This window comes from Phaethon aethereus (genome assembly GCF_964289735.1).
Source record: "Phaethon aethereus genome assembly, chromosome: Z".
Classification (NCBI taxonomy): Eukaryota; Metazoa; Chordata; class Aves; order Phaethontiformes; family Phaethontidae; genus Phaethon; species Phaethon aethereus.
The window spans coordinates 57612698-57633467 of record NC_138577.1 but is presented as its reverse complement, the minus strand read 5'-3'; the positions used below and the strand labels follow the sequence as shown (position 1 = coordinate 57633467).

Below are 20770 nucleotides of genomic sequence, written 5' to 3'. Positions count from 1 at the left end.
TATATGCATGGAAAAAGGTAAGAAAAACCTATAGGAGCAACAAGGTTAAGACATTTAATGGGAATAGGTCCCCTATAAAACCACTCCTTCCCTTCCGGTTCAGTGAAGATACATAACAAAACAAGTTAGTTATAGTCTCTTCTGAACTATGACCTTAGTTTGGTCTGGTTAAAGGCGGTGAAGAAGAAAAATAATTTCAGCTTTTCAGCTGTCTGAACAGAATTTCAAAAAAAAACTAAGCAGAATTTCTAGGGTCCTCAAAGCATTTTTTCTGACTGTGCAGGTAAGAATTCAAGGTTCCATTGAATACATCAAGTATATTGGAAGTTTCTGGGGTGAGAATAATCCAGTGCAAAAGCCACCTCAATGAAATAAAATTCAATGTGCCTAAAAGGGGATATTTTATTTTCATCTCTATTAGTATCTGAGAAGAATAGACTATGCACATCTATGACCAAAATAAACACACTAAAAAATTTCAGACAAACTCTTTAAGTTACCAGTTTTTATTAAAAAATGACACTTGGTGTTAGTTGCATACAATAGCATGTGCTGTCAGTGTTGCATAGCTGCACCCACATCAGGCAACAACTGCAGCACCTGCCTGCACTAACCAGAAGTAGGTTACTTTATACCCACTACAGCTAAGTTACCTCCAGTATCTGATGTGACTGTGTTAGGAACCACAACTGGATAAGTCAGGGCATGAGTATAGTGGGTTGTAAATAGTAGGTATAGCTTTATCTACTTATTATTAGGAAATAAAACCTTTATTTGGTACACTTCAATAATTAAGCCTTAATACATTTCTTGACTGCACCTAGAGCTAACAGCAGCAACTGAAGACTACACAGCACTCTGCACTCCTCTTTCATTGCAATACTTCTTCAGCAGGAGAATACTACACTGGATTTTAAACTAGTTGATGACCCTACTTAGTACTGCTTTAGAACAGCTTGAGACCATTAACACTGATTTCTTCCATGATCAGTTACAGCTGTTTGTCTGTCAGTGGGCTCTGTTCAGTGCCTGAGCTGTGCTTGCTCTTAAGGGACCTTCCAATGTATCTCCAGTACTCCTTTCGGATGGGGTCTTTCTCTTCAGCCAGAATTTCACACAACTATGAAAGAAAATTGAGAGATTGGAGTGTTATGCTAAAAGCTTACAGAATCCTTAATTATATTTATAAAATGTATGCAATAGATGATTCAGCCAGTATTAGAAACAGCTTTCTCAACACCATTTGTTTTATTCACCGCATTTGCAACTGTCCAATGACCCCAACCTGATGCCAAGTCCAATTGCTAGTCAAGTGCAATTGCTAGTCAACCAATCTAACACTGCACAAAAATCTCTCCAGTCCTATTGCAGTTGCAATTGCTTCCCCGTGACTCCTTTCTGTGCCTACCACTCGTCACGTACCTCAGCATATTCAGCCTGTAGTATACTACACTATACTTGTGACTTCCGGACAAGCTTGATTGTCTTTTAGCAATCCAGTAGGCTGTAAACTACTTAATTTAAAACAGTGGGGGAACACCCTGCTCTTGAATCTTCAGTACTCTTGATGAACTGACGGGATATACTTTGTTTATGGTTTTCCTCTTAGCAGACTGTCCCAAAAGGATTCTCCATGCGAGTCAGTAACCTTCTCTCACAACATGTTAGAGCTGGTGCTATATAGATACTTCTACATGTTCTGATTTTTGTTTTCATCTGGGTGAGCAGTGAGGCACAGGAGAAGTCAACCCTACTCACAAGACATGCTGTGTAAAATTTATATTGTGTGAACACTATCTACAAGTCTTCTAGATGATTCCCTTTTATTATGCAGATGACATTGTCTTACTCAGTGAATCAGAGGTGAGAAATAGGAGCTTTGATGCCTAAATGGAGGAAGAAGTCAAACTCAGTGAAATGGCATAAAGCGACATGAATCTGGGAGGTACAACTGCACTTACGTACACTCTGGTCCTGGAACACAACAAAGGAAAAATGTTGAGAAAGAACTATGTCAGAACACAGAGACTCCAGGCAAGAATTGCAGCTCCAATTACACTGAGTTCCAGTCTGCCCCACAGTGAATTAAAAGTGTTCTTAAACTACACTGTGAACCACAGCAAAGAGTTCCCTGAATATGAAGCACAGGGAGATAGACAACATTGCTAGAAGTCATTTATTCTCTGTAGGAAATGGTGCCTGACATTCCTTACTGATGTACCCAGTGCCTGCTGGCCTTTAAGCTAATTCTGCCAGCTTTTTTAGCAAGAGCTAAGAAGTGTAAAGGGAGTTTCAGATTCTGTTCAGATACAGATACTCTGAGAACAAGATTCACCAACCTGCAGAGAAGAAACTGAGTTCATGCTACAAAGTTAGGACTGGAGACTCCTTGACTGTTCAAACATCTCCTTATCAATATCAGAAACCTTCCTGGACTACCAGGTGAAGAAAATTTACAGTGATTTTGTAACTGGCAGGTTATTATTTATAAATAAATTCATGAGACTCTTGTGATTATGTGGCTTTCATGTTCAACTCCTCAACTCAACGTAGAGCTCCTGTTATTAACAAGTAACCTGTTCTATTTAGGAAAATCAATCTCATTTTGCCATGATATAAAACAAGAGAGCAATAGATGGCATCCTTAAAAAGCAAAACCAAGCTCTTAAAACGTACCTCCAATGCCTTGTTTAGCGTTTCTTCCTTGTTATCACACTGGTTTTCAAGCATATCTTCATAAATGTCCACAAGAAAGGCAATCAGATAGGGTGAACTGTGGCTGGGCTGTAAATTCAACAGTTGCTTTAACAGATTTGGATACTTGGAAACACCACGATCCTGTAGAATCCTGGAACAGAGGTTAATAGGCTAGAAACATAATGCTGGGAAATCTGGTGTGAAGAATTACATTTTTATGACTCCTTTATTTGGAGATCGGTTTTGAAATAAGTGTGCAAGTACAAGTAAGGCAGAAAGTAAGCAGCATGCAGCAATAATACAGCTTAATGCTGTAGTAAGCTAGTACAGTTATGCTCAACTGAACAGAAATTAGACTGAAAGCATGCTCATTACTTCCTGCTCTATGCTCTTGAATCCAGTAACATTACAGGTCAAGTTTTTAAAAGCATGAGAAGCACTTGCAATCCACCCACAAGAACCACAGGGCCAGAAACCTAGTGGAAAGTTACAGAGAAATTAGGTTAATATATTAACCCCTTGTGGAGGTTTTTGCCCGCCTGATTAAGCACACGACACTAGAATGAACAGCAACAAGCTCTTTCCAGTTAAAGAGCTAGGCATAAAACATCTCCTATAGGTATTTTCATTGCCCCACACAGAAGGATGCCTCACCCTTTTAAATAGTTCCAAGCGCTCTCATTATGTGGCACTGCTGTGATAATCTCAAGAGTGTATCTGTGATAAAAAGATAACAGGTCATGAATGCAACAAGTAACAATGCAGTTAGAAATTACTGGAATGTGCTCAGATGCTCCCAAATGCATCTCTCTAGTCTGTATTTCAGCATGTTTTTGCAGATCATCTCAGCTGGGTCATAGATGAAAAACGTCTTACAATATAATCACCGCAAGTCTCAGAGAGGCAGACATTGTGAGAATGGTTTTAAATTCTGAAGTGTTCTACTTGCTGCAGTTTATACAATAATGAAACATTTCTCAAAATTATGGGCAATAACACTAAGAAATAATGATATACTCTCCTGGTATGCTAAAGGAATAACTTGTGTCTTGATGCTCAGAAATGGCAAGGGGCTGAAAAGGGCTGGAGTAGTTGAAGCCCAGGGTAAGCTATGTTAATATGATTGCATGTGGTATGTTCTGTACCCATTTGCAGAATATTTTTCATGAGGCTGCACTTGAGCAAACCCATAGAAAGGCAGAGCTTGAGCTTTCGGCTCACGCAGCATTCTGCAGCAGTTCTTTAAAAGTAGGAGCTAAGCAACTCCTCTAAAAGCAAAGCACAACAGGCACCTGCCATACAGTCGCAAAGCCACATTTTGTCTTCACAAAACAGACTCTACCTTCAGCCCTTCCCTAGCATAACCAGGCATTCAGCTGATTTTCAGAGACGGCAGACACTGATACAAAGTTCTATAAGCAGTACTGAAAAAAACCCTACAACCCAACCCTAAACCTTTTTTAACCTTCTGCAGTCACTACGACAAAGACTGAGTTTACCAAGCAACAAGCAGCCCAACTACAGTTCTATAATGACACTTTAAGGAAGTCTTAACCTTAGACAGTCTGATTCTTAAGTTGGTATCCAATTACCTTGAACACAGCACCACATATAAACAGATCAAGGGAGGATGTCAGATCTAACCTCCGGACAGAAAAAGTTGGAAATATCCAAGCCTAAGTAGTGTCAATGGTTCAGATTTATTAAACTGCAGGAAAGTTATAAACTGGAAGAGAAGTACAACTTACAGCAGTATGCAAAGACAACCATTAAAGGTGGCAGGGGCTGGGATCCTCTATGAACAATGTACCAATGGACCTATTCAGAGACTCAGTCTTTCTTCTGAAGAGGAACTCCAAAAAATTGCAGTATGTTCTTTTCATCGCTTCTTCACTTTAGACAAACATCTTCTCATAACCATCAACGCTGATGAGCGTTCTGACATGTGAAAACCATAGAAGGAAGCTTCCCTCACCACTATCAGTAGTAAAATAAATGGCTAGAAGCATAGTTTGTCTTCAGTTACAAACATACCACTTTGAAACAGTTTCCAAAGCTCATTTTCCTCAAAACTAGCCAACCCACACAGGTTGTGACCACATGCCCCTGAAAGCTCCGTTCTTTTTCCAGCTGCATCAAATTCCTCACAAAAGGCAATTCCTCTTCCTACAATCCATGTCCACGTTATCTTTAAATCATTGTGGCTACTGTACTACTAAACCAGCAGTTTAGTACAAAACTGAGAGTGCCTCTCCTTCGAAGCTTTCTAGGGGTAGGATGTAAGATACTAACTAACAGCACAACTTCCAGTGTCACAGATTTTCTGCAGGTTGTTCCACTATAGTTAGTTGACTATAAAAGGCCCAAAGTTTCATTTGCACAATAAATGGCAGGGCAGGGAGACAGATTCAGGAGAATAGCTTGCCCAGGGTAAGCATAGCTTGCTTCAGTACTACTCAACAAGTCAGTGGTACTGAACACATCTATATATGCACTAATGCTTGATCTGCTATCCATGAGAATGAGCCCAAAAACTGCATTAAAAACAGGAAAGACAAGCCCACAGGGACTGTCAAAGTATTCCTTTGCTTTCATATATTGTTGAATGCTTAAGGTGAGCATGAACAGCATTACTAACTGGACTTCTCTGTCTAGGACTGCTGGGTCATCATAGCCAGTGGTGTTGAAAATTACAAAGTGTCGTTGGTTCCAAACAGAGTTGTTTCTCACATCTTCCCTCAAAAGCTGGTCCACGTATTGCAGTTCATTGTCCCATAATTTGAACTCCTATGGAAAGGGAAGGAAGAGAGACTATTACACTCAGAAGTTTTTATTTTTTAAAATATATTCTCCTGGCTCCTAAGTTCTCTGAACATTACGTACAGAGACTTTTTTAAAGAGGACCACGACATTCAACGAAAATTAAGAAAGGGTGCACTAGGAACATGCTTCACTACTCAGTGGCACACAATGGTATTAAGTCATTATTAAATTCACACACATTAACAGTAAGGAACCAAAAATAAACCTTTTTGAACTCGCTTCTTAAGAGACAAGTTTATAGCTAACCTCTACCACACATTAAAATGCAATTGTTTTTGTCCCTTCAGCCTTAAGAAACAAAATGCCAAATCCAATTCAGATTGCATTTAAGAAGCAAAACTCTACAACGTGAGCAGTTAGTTTGTTTAGTCAATCAAGAGTTCTGTGGATACAATACCTGAATAACCCACTGTCTATGTTGCCATGCATGGTAATTTTTGGCATCTTGGTTAAGAATGTCAGCTACGAATGCAAGCTCATGGGATGGATCCTGCAGCCATTCCACCAACACCCGTCTGTGATGCCTAATGACAAGAGGAGGAAACTATTTTTAGAATAGTCTAAAAAATGTTTGTGAACATGTGGTCTGTATTAAAATACCATACAGCAACTGTACTAAGCGAAAACACACTAGTTAAATACTTCAAATTAAACATATCAAACATTTCACTTGTGTTTGATAAATATACGATGCGTATTTATACTATAACGAATCCTAATTTCACATACACATTGGCCAATCACCACCTTATAGACAAGCTATGTTTACTTGAAGTAATACGTTTCCACTTCTAACACTCATGGCCAAAGTCTTCAGCAGAACACAATTTTCTAGTACCACATGATTTCTCTAGCAGTAACAATGCTGCTGTTTTGCCTGGTCCCATTTGCTTGGGAAAAAAACAACAACAGGCAGCAAACTCCAAGAGCCAATAAAGGAAAAAATGACTAATTTCTATTTGTCTTTTTGTCTGCCTTTTCATAAGTCATTTTCTTTGACCAGTCAGACTGATTTTGACAGTTTAACAACTTATTATTTCTTACTTAAAAGAAAATAAGACCTTTTTAGCATGTCATAATCATACGTTTAGAACAAACTGCTAAAGAGGACTTTGGCAGTGATACCGATGCAACTCTGTCTAACTCCACCACTGCTGCAACTGCAGTAGATTCTGGAAGCAACTCTTAACAACTTTTAGCATCAGTGATCACAATTTCTTCTAGACAACTTACAAAACAAAAATTATCTGCAAAAACATTAAGAACTTGTCCTTGTTTCAGCCAGGAAAGAATTAATTTTCTTCACAGAAGCTAGCGTAAGGCTGTGTTTTGGATTTGGGATGAGAAAATGTTGATAACATGCTGATGTTTTGAGTTGTTGCTAAGCAGTCAAGGACAGTCCAGCTTCTCATGCTGGCCTGCCAGCAAGAAGGCTGGGGGTGCACAGGAAGCTGGACAGCTGCACAGGACGCACAGCCAGGACAGCTGACTCGGGCTGGCCAAAGAGATATTCCATACCATACGACGTCATGCTCAGTATATAAAGCTGGGATGAAGAAGAAGGAAGGGGTGGAGGGACATTCGGAGTGATGGCATTTGTCGTCCCAAGAAACCATTATGTGTGATGGAGCCCTGCTTCCCTGGAGATGGCTGAACAACCATCTGCCCATGGGGAGTGGTGAATGAATTCCTCGTTTTGATTTGCTTGTGTGTGCAGCTTTTGCTTTATCCGTTAAACTGTCTTTATCTCAAAACATGAGTTTCCTCGCTTTTACTCTCCTGATTCCCCCATCCCACGGTGGGGGAGTGAGCGAGGGGCTGCATGGTGCTTAGCTGCTGGCTGAGGCTAAACCCCAACAGTCCTTTTTGGCACCCAACGAGGGCCACAAAGGGTTTGAGATGAGAGATTTGATTGGAATGTGCTAGATTGAGTTTATAGCTGTTATTGCTGTTTAGCTATTAATTGCCAGGCTGCTATGCTTAACATGGGTTTGCTTTCCATACGTGTATTAGAGTCCAGTGCTCGTTAGTGGCTGCTTTTTGCTTTCGCTGCTGCCGCCGTACTGCCGTACTGCTTATCGTCTGACTCTGCTGGGCCTGGGAACATTCTGGTAACAGCAATGGCGATGCGCCTGGGCTGGCAGATGGCCTGGGCATCGCTGCTTTTTCTGTGCTGCTGTACTGGACAGGCTGGAATCCACTGTGAACTCGAGTTGCAGGGATGTGACCTGTGGATGAGTCCACATGGGAGCAGGACACCCCGAAGCGTTTATGGCCGAGCATAAGCCCATGCCAGAGCAGGTATATCTCAAAGCATCTGTGGCCACAGTTATGTCTGTGCTGCAGCAGGTTTACCTCTGATGAGATTGGGGCACAACGATAAGTCTACGCTGGGGAAGGTACATCTCGAAGTGTCTGTGGCTGTGGATAAATCCATGCTGCAGCAGGTACACCCTGAAGCACCAGTGGTTGTGCATGAGGTCATGCTGGAACACCTCGAAGCGTGTGGCCATGGAGAAGCCCTCGACAATGCAGGTACATTCCTGGAGGGACTGGAACTATGGGTAAGGCCACGGTGGAGCAGTTTTACGTCTGAAGGGACTGTGACTGTGGATGAGGCCATCTCCTCCAGAGATACGTCTGCTTGAGCAGACGTATCTCTGGAGGCATTGTGGCCCATGGAGGAGGAGGCCATTTTGGAGCAGGTGCACCTCGAAGTGACTGCAACTGTGGGTAAGTCTATGCTGCAGCAGATATACCCCTGGAGAGACTGTGGCTCATGGAAGGGACTGCAGTCTGTGGGTAAGCCCAAGCCAGAGCAGGGGCAAGGGGAGGAGTTCATTGCAATGTTGAACCCTACGGTCCAGTCCAAAGGGCCCAGGGGTGGACATTGCAATGGAAATACCTTTAAGTTGTTGTAACCCATGATTTGAGCTGCATGTTATAGGAACTACTACAGCAGGAACCACCTGAACCAATGGAGGACAAGCCTTACAAGAAGCAGTGCAAGTGCAGCAGTGACCTGACCTGAGCTGGCTTTGGTGCGCAGTAACTCCACGCAACACACCATCTCTCCTGTCCTGAGTGACTACCATAACAGATGGAGCCCAAAGTCATGGACTTAATGGACATTTCGTGGACACTTCTTGTACATTTTACAGGGATGGTCTATGGACTAAGGTGACAATAATCTTTGTATTATATCAAAGGATGGGAAGGGGGGTGGTGGTCAATGAGGTTGTGTTGGATAGTGTGGTACCTGAGCATAACGTAAATGGTATGGAATAAGGGGTGGATACTGTCCTGGTTTCAGCCAGGATAGAATTAATTTTCTTCTCAGAAGCTAGTGTGAGGCTGTGTTTTGGATTTGGAATGAGAAAATGTTGATAACATGCTGATGTTTTGAGTTGTTGCTAAGCAGTCAAGGACAGTCCAGCTTCTCCCTCTTCCGAAGGGATAGGCAGGGAAGGAGAGGCGGTGGGGTGGCTCTGTATGTTAGGGAGTGTTTTGATTGCATAGAAATCGAAGATTGTGAAGACCAAGTAGAGTGCTTGTGGGTAAGAATGAGGGGGAAGGCCAATGAGGCAGATATCCTGCTGGGAGTCTGTTACAGGCCACCCAACCAGGATGAAGAGACGGACGAGACATTCTATAAGCGACTGGCGGAGGTCTCGCATTCGCTGGCCCTTGTTCTTGTGGGGGACTTCAACCTACCGGACATCTGCTGGAAGTTTAACACGGCAGAGAGGAAACAGTCTAGGAGGTTCCTGGAGTGTGTGGAGGATAACTTCCTGACACAGCTGGTGAGTGAGCCCACCAGGGGAGATGCCTTACTGGACCTGCTGTTTACAAACAGAGAAGGACTGGTGAGAGATGTGGTGGTCGGAGGCTGTCTTGGGCTTAGCGACCACGACATGATATAATTCTCGGTTGTGAGGGAAGTAAGGAGAGGGGTCAGCAAAACTGCTATCATGGACTTCCGGAGGGCAGACTTTGGCCTGTTCAGGTCACTGGTTGAGAGAGTCCCTTGGGAGACAGTCCTGAAGGACAAAGGGGTCCAGGAAGGCTGGACAGTCTTCAAGAAGGAAATCTTAAAGGCGCAGGAGCAGGCAGTCCCCATGTGCCGTAAGAAGAGCTGGCGGGGAAGGCGACCGGCCTGGCTGAACAGGGAGATTTTGCTGGGACTCAGGGAAAAGAGGAGAGTTTATCATCTCTGGAAGAAGGGGCAGGCAACTCACGAAGAGTACAAGGATCTCGTTAGGTCAAACAGGGACAAAATTAGAAAGGCAAAAGCCCAGCTAGAGCTAAGTCTGGCCACAGTCGTAAAGGATAATAAAAAATGTTTTTACAAATATATTAACAACAAAAAGAGAGGCAAGGAGAATCTCCATCCCCTACTGGATATGGCGGGGAACATTGTCTCCAAGGACGAGGACAAGGCTGAGGTACTTAATGCCTTCTTCACCTCAGTCTTTAATAGCCAGTCCAGGTATCCACAGGATATTCAGCCCCCTGAGCTGGAAGACGGGGATGGAGAGCACAATGTACTCCTCATAATCCAGGAGGAAGCAGTCAAGGACATGCTAAGCCACCTGGACACCCACAAGTCTATGGGGCCTGATGAGATCCACCCGAGAGTACTGAGAGAACTGGCGGAGGAGCTTGCCAAGCCACTCTCCATCATCTATCAGCAGTCCTGGTTAACAGGAGAGGTCCCAGAAGACTGGAGGCTTGCCAATGTGACGCCCGTCTACAAGAAAGGCCGGAAGGAGGATCCTGGGAACGACAGGCCTGTCAGCCTGACCTCTGTACCAGGGAAGATTATGGAGCGGTTGGTCTTGAGAGTGCTCATGGGGCATCTGCAGGACAACCAAAGGATCAGGCCCAGCCAGCATGGGTTCATGAAAGGCAGGTCCTGCTTGACCAACCTGATCTCCTTCTATGACCAGGTGACCCGCCTAGTGGGTGAGGGAAAGGCTGTGGACGTTGTCTACCTGGACTTTAGTAAAGCCTTTGACAGCGTCTCCCACAGCATTCTCCTGGAGAAACTGGCGGCTCATGGCTTAGACGGGTTTACTCTTCGCTGGGTGAGGAACTGGCTGGATGGCCGAGCCCAGAGAGTTGTGGTGAACGGCGTTAAATCCGGCTGGCGGCCGGTCACAAGCGGTGTTCCCCAGGGCTCGGTTCTGGGGCCGGTCTTGTTTAATATCTTTATTGATGATCTGGATGAGGGAATTGAGTGCTCCCTCAGTAAGTTTGCAGATGACACCAAGTTGGGTGGGAGTGTTGATCTGCTGGAGGGTAGGAGGGCTCTGCAGAGGGATCTGGACAGGCTGGATCGATGGGCAGAGGCCAACTGTATGAGGTTTAATAAGGCCAAGTGCAGGGTCCTGCACTTTGGCCACAACAACCCCATGCAATGCTACAGGCTTGGGGAGGAGTGGCTGGAGAGCAGCCCGACAGAAAGGGACCTGGGGGTGCTGGTTGACAGCCGGCTGAATATGAGCCGGCAGTGTGCCCAGGTGGCCAAGAAGGCCAACAGCGTCCTGGCCTGTATCAGGAATAGTGTGGCCAGCAGGAGTAGGGAAGTGATTGTGCCCCTGTACTCGGCACTGGTGAGGCCGCACCTTGAATACTGTGTTCAGTTTTGGGCCCCTCACTACAAGAAGGATGTTGAGGTGCTGGAGCGTGTCCAGAGAAGGGCAACAAAGCTGGTGAGGGGTCTGGAGCACAAGTCTTATGAGGAGCGGCTGAGGGAACTGGGGTTGTTTAGTCTGGAGAAGAGGAGGCTGAGAGGAGACCTTATCGCTCTCTACAACTACCTGAAAGGGGGTTGTGGCGACGAGGGTGTTGGTCTCTTCTCCCAAGTAACTAGTGATAGGACAAGAGGAAATGGCCTCAAGTTGCGCCAGGGGAGGTTTAGATTGGGTATTAGGAAAAATTTCTTCACTGAGAGGGTGGTCAGGCATTGGAACAGGCTGCCCAGGGAGGTGGTGGAGTCGCCATCTCTGGAAGTGTTCAAAAAACGTGTGGATGTGGCGCTTCAGGACATGGTTTAGGGGACATGGTGGTGCTGGATTAATGGTTGGACTTGATGATCTTAAAGGTCCTTTCCAACCTAGTGATTCTGTGATTCTGTGATTCTCATGCTGGCCTGCCAGCGAGAAGGCTGGGGGTGCATGGGAAGCTGGGAGGGGACACAGCCAGGACAGCTGACCCGGGCTGGCCACAGGGATATTCCATACCATACGACGTCATGCTCAGTATATAAAGCTGGGATGAAGAGGAAGGAAGGGGTGGAGGGACGCTCGGAGTTATGGCATCTGTCTTCCCAAGTAACCATTACGTGTGATGGAGCCCTGCTTCCTGGAGGTGGCTGAATAACCGCCTGTCCATGGGGAGTGGTGAATGAATTCTATGTTTTGCTCCGGTTGTGTGCACAGCTTTTGCTTTACCTATTAAACTGTCTTTATCTCAAACCATGAGTTTCCTCACTTTTACTCTTCTGATTCCCTCCCCCGTCCCACGGTGGGCGAGTGAGTGAGGGGCTGCGTGGTGCTTAGTTGCCGGCTGGGGCTAAACCACGACAGAACTGAAAAGAAAGCATTATTTTACCAGACTTGGTAGTTCTTTGGCTGATCTTCAATGATAGCTGTAATATACTTGAGTTCCTCATGGAGATCCTTTCCCAAAGACTGCAGGAGGACTCTCCGGAAGTGCCTATATAAAAGTCAAGTGTTAGAACACTGCAACAGGGCTTTCCTAAAATTCACAGAGAAGGACATAGAAGAACGTTTTTTCACAATTCTTTTAATAGACATTGAGTTAAAAATGGAGTGCAAAAAACTAAGCCACATATCCCGTTCTGTTAAAGGCCCTTCAATTATCGAACACAGTACAGTGGGGAACTGGAATACAACTGGTTACTACAGCATGTTATCTAACATCACAGCGGTTCTGTTTCAAATTAACCTCTGTCTACCCATGCTAGTCTTATCATCACAGAAACTATGACCTGTGTGCTTAAAATAATTTAAACTTCCTGATTCTATGCATGTTAGTGGAATAAGGATGTACAAGAAGTACTTCTTAGCATTCACCAGTTAAAAGGTCCTAATCTGAACATCAGAAATGCACTGTTTATTCATTACCTAACAGAACATTAACCTGACAGATCTTCTAAAATGCACTATTTAGTAAGTATACAATTATTTAGCAGGAAATAGCAGCTAGCATGCTCTTATGCCTCTTCCTGAAGTCAATGGAGGGCATCTTCAGCATTTTGCCAAGGCTATGTTACCAGGTATGTGATCTAATTTTAAACAGCAATGTGGCTAATCCTGACCTTGATTTATAATATCCTCAAAGCCAAATGAATGAAAACCACCATCTCAAAATGAGACATGGAAAATACGGAAAAAGGCTTTCTTCAGAAGCTCACTGGAAGTCTACACTACTCCTCTGTGTAAACTCTACTAGTCATGGCCTAATTAGACTAACAAAATTATTAAAGACATAAGAGGTCACCAAATCAAACGTTGACAGGAATAATCCCAAGATTATCACTTACCACACTGTGTAATTTGCAGCATTTAACTCTATGGCATCCGCTGTTAGCTTGAAAGCTCTTTCACTTCTCTCATCCCGCTGCAGAACAGCCCGGAAGTAATCATAGACATCTCGAACTAAATAGATAACAGCATCTTATTCAAGGCTATGAGACAATGGCCTGACTGGGGGTAAGGTTAATAATCCTTTGAAGTTACTTCCTATTTTGTGTACTTTTAACTATACCTCTTGAAGATGATAGCTATATATTGCTCTGACCGCACTGTGGATTGAAACCCCCAAATGATATTGGTATACCAAGAAATGGCAAAAATGTCTTAAAAATACACCCTCTGAATAATATCCAAAACAATCAGAAAAGTTCCTTGCTGCTTACTCACACTATTTCCCCACATGCTGTAGCTCCAGATGTCTCTCTCCTACTTGTGGGCTAGAAATGCCTCATTATGTGAGCCAGACTGTCTGTTGTATTACCTCTTAAGCCACACGATGTTAAAATAAAACCATGGCTACTAACATCTCAGGTGAAGATTCAATTTCAGAGATGCTTGGTGAAAACGTCACACATGATATCCGTAACACAATAAATACTAAATTAATTTCTTCACAGTAAATGAAGAAATATGTAGAAATGTGAAGTAAAATAAGTTATCCAAAACGTGAAGTCTTGCTTTAACAACGCTAAGGACAGGTACAAATTCAACCAACTTAAGTTTTCAGTGCACAACATATTTCAAACTTACATTTTTCACTGTAGATGATCTGAACAACAGGATTTGGCCCATCATTTTGAGGGACAGGTTCAATATCTGCCCATTCCTTCCTGTCCCTGTAAATACATGTGGTTGTCTTTACAATGCTACTAAAAAACACAAAATGCTACTCAAACCACTTCACGCACAAACCTATCTCCAGCAGCACGTCCTCGTTCCCAGCGGTCACTGTTGTTGACACTGCACTGCTGCTCGTAACAGAGACCAGCACAGAGGCAAGGAAAGGAGGCGCTGACGCAGACAAATGCATCAAAATCCAGCCGTACGGCAGCTTGGGAGAGGAAAGTAACCCATCACCCCGCCGCAGCGCTGTGGCTCAGGGTCTAGGCGGCATGCGTCACCCGCGGCTTTCTACGTCAGCGGGCAGCCGCGTTTTCCACTCTCGGGCTTTCTGCTCCGGCTGGCGGCAGCGGCGCCGACAGCCGCATCCCGGGCCCTGCCGGCCCCCGCCGGGAGTCCCGCCCCGCCTCTCCGCCGCGACTCTCCTCGCGCCCGGCCACCGGCCGGCGGAGCGGTACCTGTACAGCAGGTAGCCAGCCCGCCACTCCTCCTCCTCCTCCTCCTCCTCCTCCTCCTCCTCCTCTTCCTCCTCCTCCTTCGCCGCCTCCTCCTCCTCCCGCCCCACCAGCGGGGGCAGCTGCCACGGCGCGCCGCCGCCCTCCGGCCGCGGCATCCGGCGCCCCCCGGCCTCGAGAGCCGCTTCCCCGGACGCACGCGCAACACGCCCCCACGTGCGTGACGTGACGTGACATGACGTCAGGCTCCGCGCCGCCACCGCCCTCGCGCCCGGGGAGGAGGGAGCGCCGCCGCGGCCGTACCTATACAGCACGTAGCCGGCATCTTCCCCCTCCTCATCCTCGTCCAGCAGCTGTCCGAAGCCGCCCTCCGGCTCGCCGCCGCCCTCCCACTCCGGCAGCAGCTCCGCCGTCCCCTCCGCCGCCATCGCCTCGCTACCGCTTCCGGGGTCTGGCAGAACCATGGAGGCCGGCGCGGCGGCAGGAGCAGAGCGGCCGCGTGGCTCGCCATCGCCTCCCCTGGCGCGGAGGGCGGCGGCTGTGCGGCCGGGGCTGAGCGCGGGCCTTCGCGGCGGCTGGGCGGGACGGCTGCCCTCTGGCCTTGGCCCCGTGACCGGTACCGGCAGCGCGCAGGGGCCGCGATGCGCTCTGGGGACCTTTAATACACGGGTCTGCTAGTTAACCGTCAGCAACGTACCGGAGGAAGCGGCGGGAGGTTGGGCCGGGCCCTGGGGCTGGTGTACTTCTCCAGTCCACTATTCCACCGTGCCCTGAGGAAGACCTGTGGCCCAGCAGGTCTACCAGCGACGTGCCCTGACTGGTGTCATGTTCCTGCCCTGTGTTACAGGGTAACGCTTATTAAGTAATTTGGGTGGCTGCTCTCTGCTGTGCTTTATGCTTGGTTTTCACCACTGTAAACGAAAACAGAAGGTAGGCATTTCTCATGCCAGCAGTAGCGTATTTCCTGTGAAAACCCACTCTAACACCAGTACTGGGGTTTGCAGGTACAAGGCCGTGAGATCAACAGCACCGGACTGACACTGTGGGAACACAAGGGCAAGCAGAGGCCCTGGGAAATACTGCTCAAGCAGCTGAGGTGGGAAGTTACAGAGCTGCAAATGGTGGCATTGCTGATGCTCAGGCGCTAAGGTGCTGCAGGTGCCGTGAGCACATGTGCTTCCTCCCCTGTGGAGACTCACAAAACAGCACCATTTTAGAGTCGAACATTCTGACAGGGCGAGGCTGAGGAATCTGGTCTGTGTAAAAGGTGGAATTAGAGGAGGCTTTGAAACAGCCAGGTGTAGCCAGTGGGTGAAATTGGGGTGGGCAGGAGATGCACTAAAGTGAGGTTGATCAGTAGGGCAAAGTAGCTGAGCTAAAAATAGTCAATTAGGAAAAGCAGCTGACCCAGTGTTACAGGTTCGTAATCTGGGACATGCTAGAGATGCTGTAGAGAGGGGAGGGTTAAAGACAGGCAGAGGACATGTAGTAAGGGCTGTGTATACATCTGCATCTATGCTATATAATCAGGGATGTGGGAAATTATGCCATGTATGGTGGAAAGGGTTAAAGTCTTTAATTCTGGGGTGCTCAAGTTGAAAGGACTGTTGGTGTGTCACATGTTTTACAATAATTTTACAGAAAGAAGAATTGTGCCAGGGCAACAATGAGGGATTGTAAGTGCACGGCTGCAGATCAAAACACATGACCCAAGACAAGGAATAATCAGGCCCACAGGTGATTCTTCTGTCACTAAGCATCTTTGTTTCCCTTGGGAAATCACCAGTCACTCTGCACTTTTCCTTGCCTCCCTGCCTTTTTTCTGCCCTGTTTACTTTAATGGTGCACTTGAGAACTTCATTTCTGCCAGGGTGTTTGTACAGTGACTGGAGTGCATAGTTTGGTTGGTGCCTCTGGGTATTACAGTAATATAGACTGTAGTGATATCATAATGGAGGGAAAAAATGAGAGCAATCTACTGAAAGGTTGCTTTGGACAATAGGACTATGAATAGAACAGAAAGGACATGGACAAGGATGTACCTAGAGACAGAGAGGATATCCAGCAGTACCTAACTGAAAGAAAAAAGTTACAAAATGCAGAACATTCTAAAAAGAGAAAGAACCAAGACAGGCCTAAAAAGAATCAAGGTATGTTACAAACAGATCAGAGGAAATGTGCACACATTCAGAGTGAAACCTCAAGGCTGTAAATCCTGTTTTGTAAGGCACAGAGCAGAAAGGAAAGTCGCAGTTCCTGACCTGCAGAGGGAAAGGTTGCATTGTGAGTTCGTTAGATACTAACAGCTCTCCATGGGCAGAAGGCACTTGAGACACCAATCTTTAAGAAATCTAGTTTATTAGCTCTGCTGTTTGAGTAACAATGTGTTTTATTTGATGGTGCTTCCTCCAGAACTAACACATCATGACCTGCCAGTGCCGTTGCTTACGCTGCTATTACCTTCACGAGCTGCTCAACATGGATTAGATCCTGCAATAGGAGCTTATTTCCTCAGGGTGGCGAAGCAGGACAAGAAACAAAAGTGAGCTGCTCTGATGCCAGCCACTGGATGGAGCTGGCCCAAGAATATCTTGCTGATGGCATGGGGCGGACAGCAGATGGGATAGCTATCCCACTGCCCTCAGGACTAGCTTCTGCGATTTTATTCTGAACCTGTGGGTTGTTGGGGTCCCCGGACTCCTTCTAAAGGCTTGAGGGACAGTAACTGAGAAAAGCAAGCGTGTTACAAAGTGTGCCCTCATGAGAGCAGCTTAGGAGTCTGCCAACTGAGGAAGCCTGCAGGTATGAGTATAACTGAGTTTTAAAATGATAGACCAGACCAAAACCCAGGGGGTCACAGCAAATCCTTCCATGAACTGTACCAGGCTTCTGATCCATCTCCAACCACTCAATTTAATTTACTGAACTACATGTTTGTTGTGGCATGGTAGCTTGAGTTTGTTCAGCCTCGGGACACTCCGAAAGCCTTAGTCAGGCCTGTGAAAGCAGGTGTCTGCCATAGCATGGGTCTGCTTTACAAAATAATATTTGGAGGTTATTGCTGCATGCCTCCTGGCTCAGAGTCAGCGGAGGTTGTTCATGTTACAGGTCTAATATCTGTAACAGCACTCCACAGAGAATATTAAAACCCCACCTGAAGCTTCTACTTGAAAATATGACTCCAGCAGCTAGAACCCTTGGGAAGAAGCAACAAATAGGACGAGAGCTGCAATGAAGCTTGAAAAAAAGAGCGGAGGATAAATGAATCTGTCATGTCCCAGCACTGCAGTGTCAGTTACTAGAAGAGCCTGGTAGCTCAGGGAAATGAGAGCTCCATGGTGCAGTATGTGCAGCAAGCGGTGGGCGCTGCTCCAAATGGGCTGCAGGCAAAGCATGCGGGTATGGAGGAAAGGGGTCAGAGCCAGTGTGGTGGGGGTCACCTACACTGCTGCAGAGGGCTGGACTGAGGTTGTCCTCTGGGTACTCCTGTGACCCTCTCAGGAAGGTGAGACCCATCACAGGAGTAACGAGAGGAGCTGTGTGCATAACATTTGCACAACTGGTATCACTCGTGCATTTCAATCAAGGCACATCAGGTGTTCCCTCTGCCTCCTCTGGGATTCTTCCTTGCCCCTTGCAGCTCCCCTGCCTGCCACACCTGGGTGAGACGCAGCAGGTACGGTGCTTTCCAGTGGTTGTCTATAAATGCAAGTACACACGAAGAAGTGTGTAGGTATGGGGTATCTCTGTCTTAATACAAATGTGTACATAGGCGACAGACATGGCATAAATACGTATGTGTACGGTTCATGTGTCTCTATTGGGTGGATGGAGCTGGGCTGTGCCCCGAGCCTGCAGAACCGGCCTTTCAGGGTAAATCTTTTTCACCTCAAACAGCAAACGCCGAAAACTGCACGAAGAGGAGCCCAGCCCCTGGAAACACGGCGCTGGCAGAGAGGACTGTCTCCTGATGGCAGCCCACGGCCGTGCGGGGAGGCCTGGGCGCGGCGCGACGTGCCGGGCGCCCCGGGGCTCCCCGGCGGCTAAAGCGCCCTTCTGCTTCGGGACCTTGGGGACCCCGAAAACACCCCGGCACAGCCTCCCCCCGCCCCGCGGCTGGCAGCGCGGTGGGCGGAGGGAGGCGGGAGCACCCGCCCCCGCTGCGCACCGAGTAGGGGCACAAACTGAAAGTAAAAAAACCCCAACAAAACAACACCCCCGCACACACCCCGGCGAGAGGGGGACGGCGGCGGCGAGGCGGGGGCGACTTTCTCGGGGTGAGCACAGCGCGGGCGCCCGGCCGGAGGGGGGCTCGGCCCGCGGGCGCGGAGCGGGGCCGGGGCTGCTGCTGCCGCCGCCGCAGGGGCTGCGGGGCGGGAGGCGGCGGCGTGGGGACACAGCCCCGGCGGGGATGCTGAGCCCGGAGAAAGGCAGCGGGGCAGGGAGAGCCGGTAGAAGTTCGTAGGGGTGTGCAGGGAGCTGCTGCGCAGGACCGGCGGGGGAGGGGTGTGTGTGTGTGTTTATCCTTCTTCTCCCAGGTCCCCGGGGCCTACGCTCGGCCCGACCCAGGCGGGAGTGCGCCGCAAGGCCGTCTCTGCCAGTGGCGTCGGGGCAGGCAGGAGGCCGGCTGGGTAAAGGTGCGGAGCGTTGGGCGCTGCAGATGCAAGAATGACGCCAGTGCAATACCCTGGGGCGACTGGTACAGCACGCCCATGGTGTGGGCAGTTCCCTCCTCTAGCAGAGTACCTAAAAATGGGGCGATTAATACTGTTTTACCGGAGCAGGGGGTAAGGGTGCATTCAGTGGGGTCATGAGGCTTACTTTTTGCCATGCGCAGGGTAAGATGTGTGGTGTTAAAGGTATCGTTTTGCTCCATGGTGTGCCTTGAGTAGATTTTCACCAACACAGTTGTGGGCAGAATTCAGCCCCTTCCCTTCCTGGTGCCCCATTTTGGCTGTAATGCGGGAGGCACAGAAGGTGCAGAGGCTTTATAAAACATCCTACCTGACTAGAGAAGCGCTCAGCTGGCAGCCGTGCACTTTTGTGCCCACACAAACCGTTCAAAAGCAGCTGTCCCATGCACAGCAGAACTCGCACTGCACGGATTTGTGTGAGGTTTTACTAAAGAGGCTTTTGTGATGGTCGATGGGAAGGGATGAACTCATGTTGCAGTGGAAGCAGAAACAGGATAATTTATTTTTTTTCTCTAGCTGCCAGTGCCACAGAGGTAGTACTACAGCAGGCAGTCGTTTTGGCACCCACCCCTCTTTGTTGAGTTTTTGGAACTTTGTGAGTGGGATTAGCATGGGGGGAAAGCTGGCAGGTGCATGCTCATGAAGACAATACAGTCACATACACCTTCTTTTCACAGAAAACCAGCCTAAATTACAGGAGGCACATCTCTAAAAGAGATAAGTTTTAACATAGCAATTTATTAAACATTTTTTCGTGTGTGTTTCTGCTTTCTGAGCTTTTAGAATATTCACATTTTCAAACTTTACTCCTCTGAATTAGATAAAGTCTCATTTTTCTCCCATCCTCCTTTTTTTTTTTTTTAAGACAAAGCTGGAATTTGCACTTACTCTTGTTGTCAGGCGTTGGGATTTTCACACAGTAACATCCAGTACACAGAAAACCCGTAGGACTCTGTGAAAGCTAAAAAAAGCATTGGGGAAAGGGAAGAGTTATTTGAGGAGAGGCAGACCAGCACAGATGTAGATTACAGGGGAAGGGGAGCTTGTTAAATTTAAATGTTTTTAGGTGTGGAGAGAGTTTGTGCGTGTGCTGTATGGTTACTTCCTCTGTGCATTGGGCTATATACACAGGACAGAAGTCCCAGAAGACTGCAGTGTAGTAAGTCCCACGGCTAGATAGTTGTGTGCCTCCTCCAGGAGCATTTTCAGAGCTTGCCCAGGGAAGGAAAATCTTTTATTACTCACCTGTTTGTGAGTCAGCTGAAAAGCAGCACAGTTTGCCATCTGAAACTGAGAAAAAAGGCTGCCCTTCCCATGCAGGACTGAGGCAGGCCCCTCAGTGTCTCTCTCTGCTGAGTGCAAGGATGAGAGGATGTGTCACCCTGCTTAATGACAAGATGCCCAAGTCTAGGATGACCAGAGGGAGAGTAGGTGCCTGGGGCTGCGCATGTGGCTGCTTTCTGGATACCAGGCTCAAAATGTGGCTCTGGCACCTACAGAAAGCTGGGGGTAGACCTCAAGCTAACCACTGAGCTTGAGGAGCAGTGTTTATTGATGCTGTACCCTTTTTCAGCAGAAGTCACCATGAAGAGGAGTAAGGATGGAGTGGGAAAGCCCTGCTGCAAAGACTGAAGACTTCAGACAAGCTGGCCTTCCGGATGCCTAGCTCTAACTGCGCTGGCAGGCCTGGTAGTGCAGC

The 20770-nt window shown here is 47.2% G+C and overlaps 1 protein-coding gene across 1 annotated transcript; it reads right to left on the bottom strand.

Moving 5' to 3' along the window:
- Nucleotides 1-991: 991 nt before the first annotated feature.
- Nucleotides 992-14805, bottom strand: LOC309415709 (protein farnesyltransferase/geranylgeranyltransferase type-1 subunit alpha-like; the record flags this gene model as incomplete). The annotated part of the gene is made up of 9 exons (XM_082013312.1): nucleotides 992-1120; nucleotides 2677-2848; nucleotides 3352-3414; nucleotides 5336-5484; nucleotides 5918-6044; nucleotides 12136-12240; nucleotides 13091-13205; nucleotides 13833-13918; nucleotides 14681-14805. The coding sequence occupies 9 exons, from the start codon at nucleotides 14803-14805 to the stop codon at nucleotides 992-994; spliced, it is 1071 nt and encodes a 356-aa protein (XP_081869438.1).
- Nucleotides 14806-20770: the final 5965 nt, after the last annotated feature.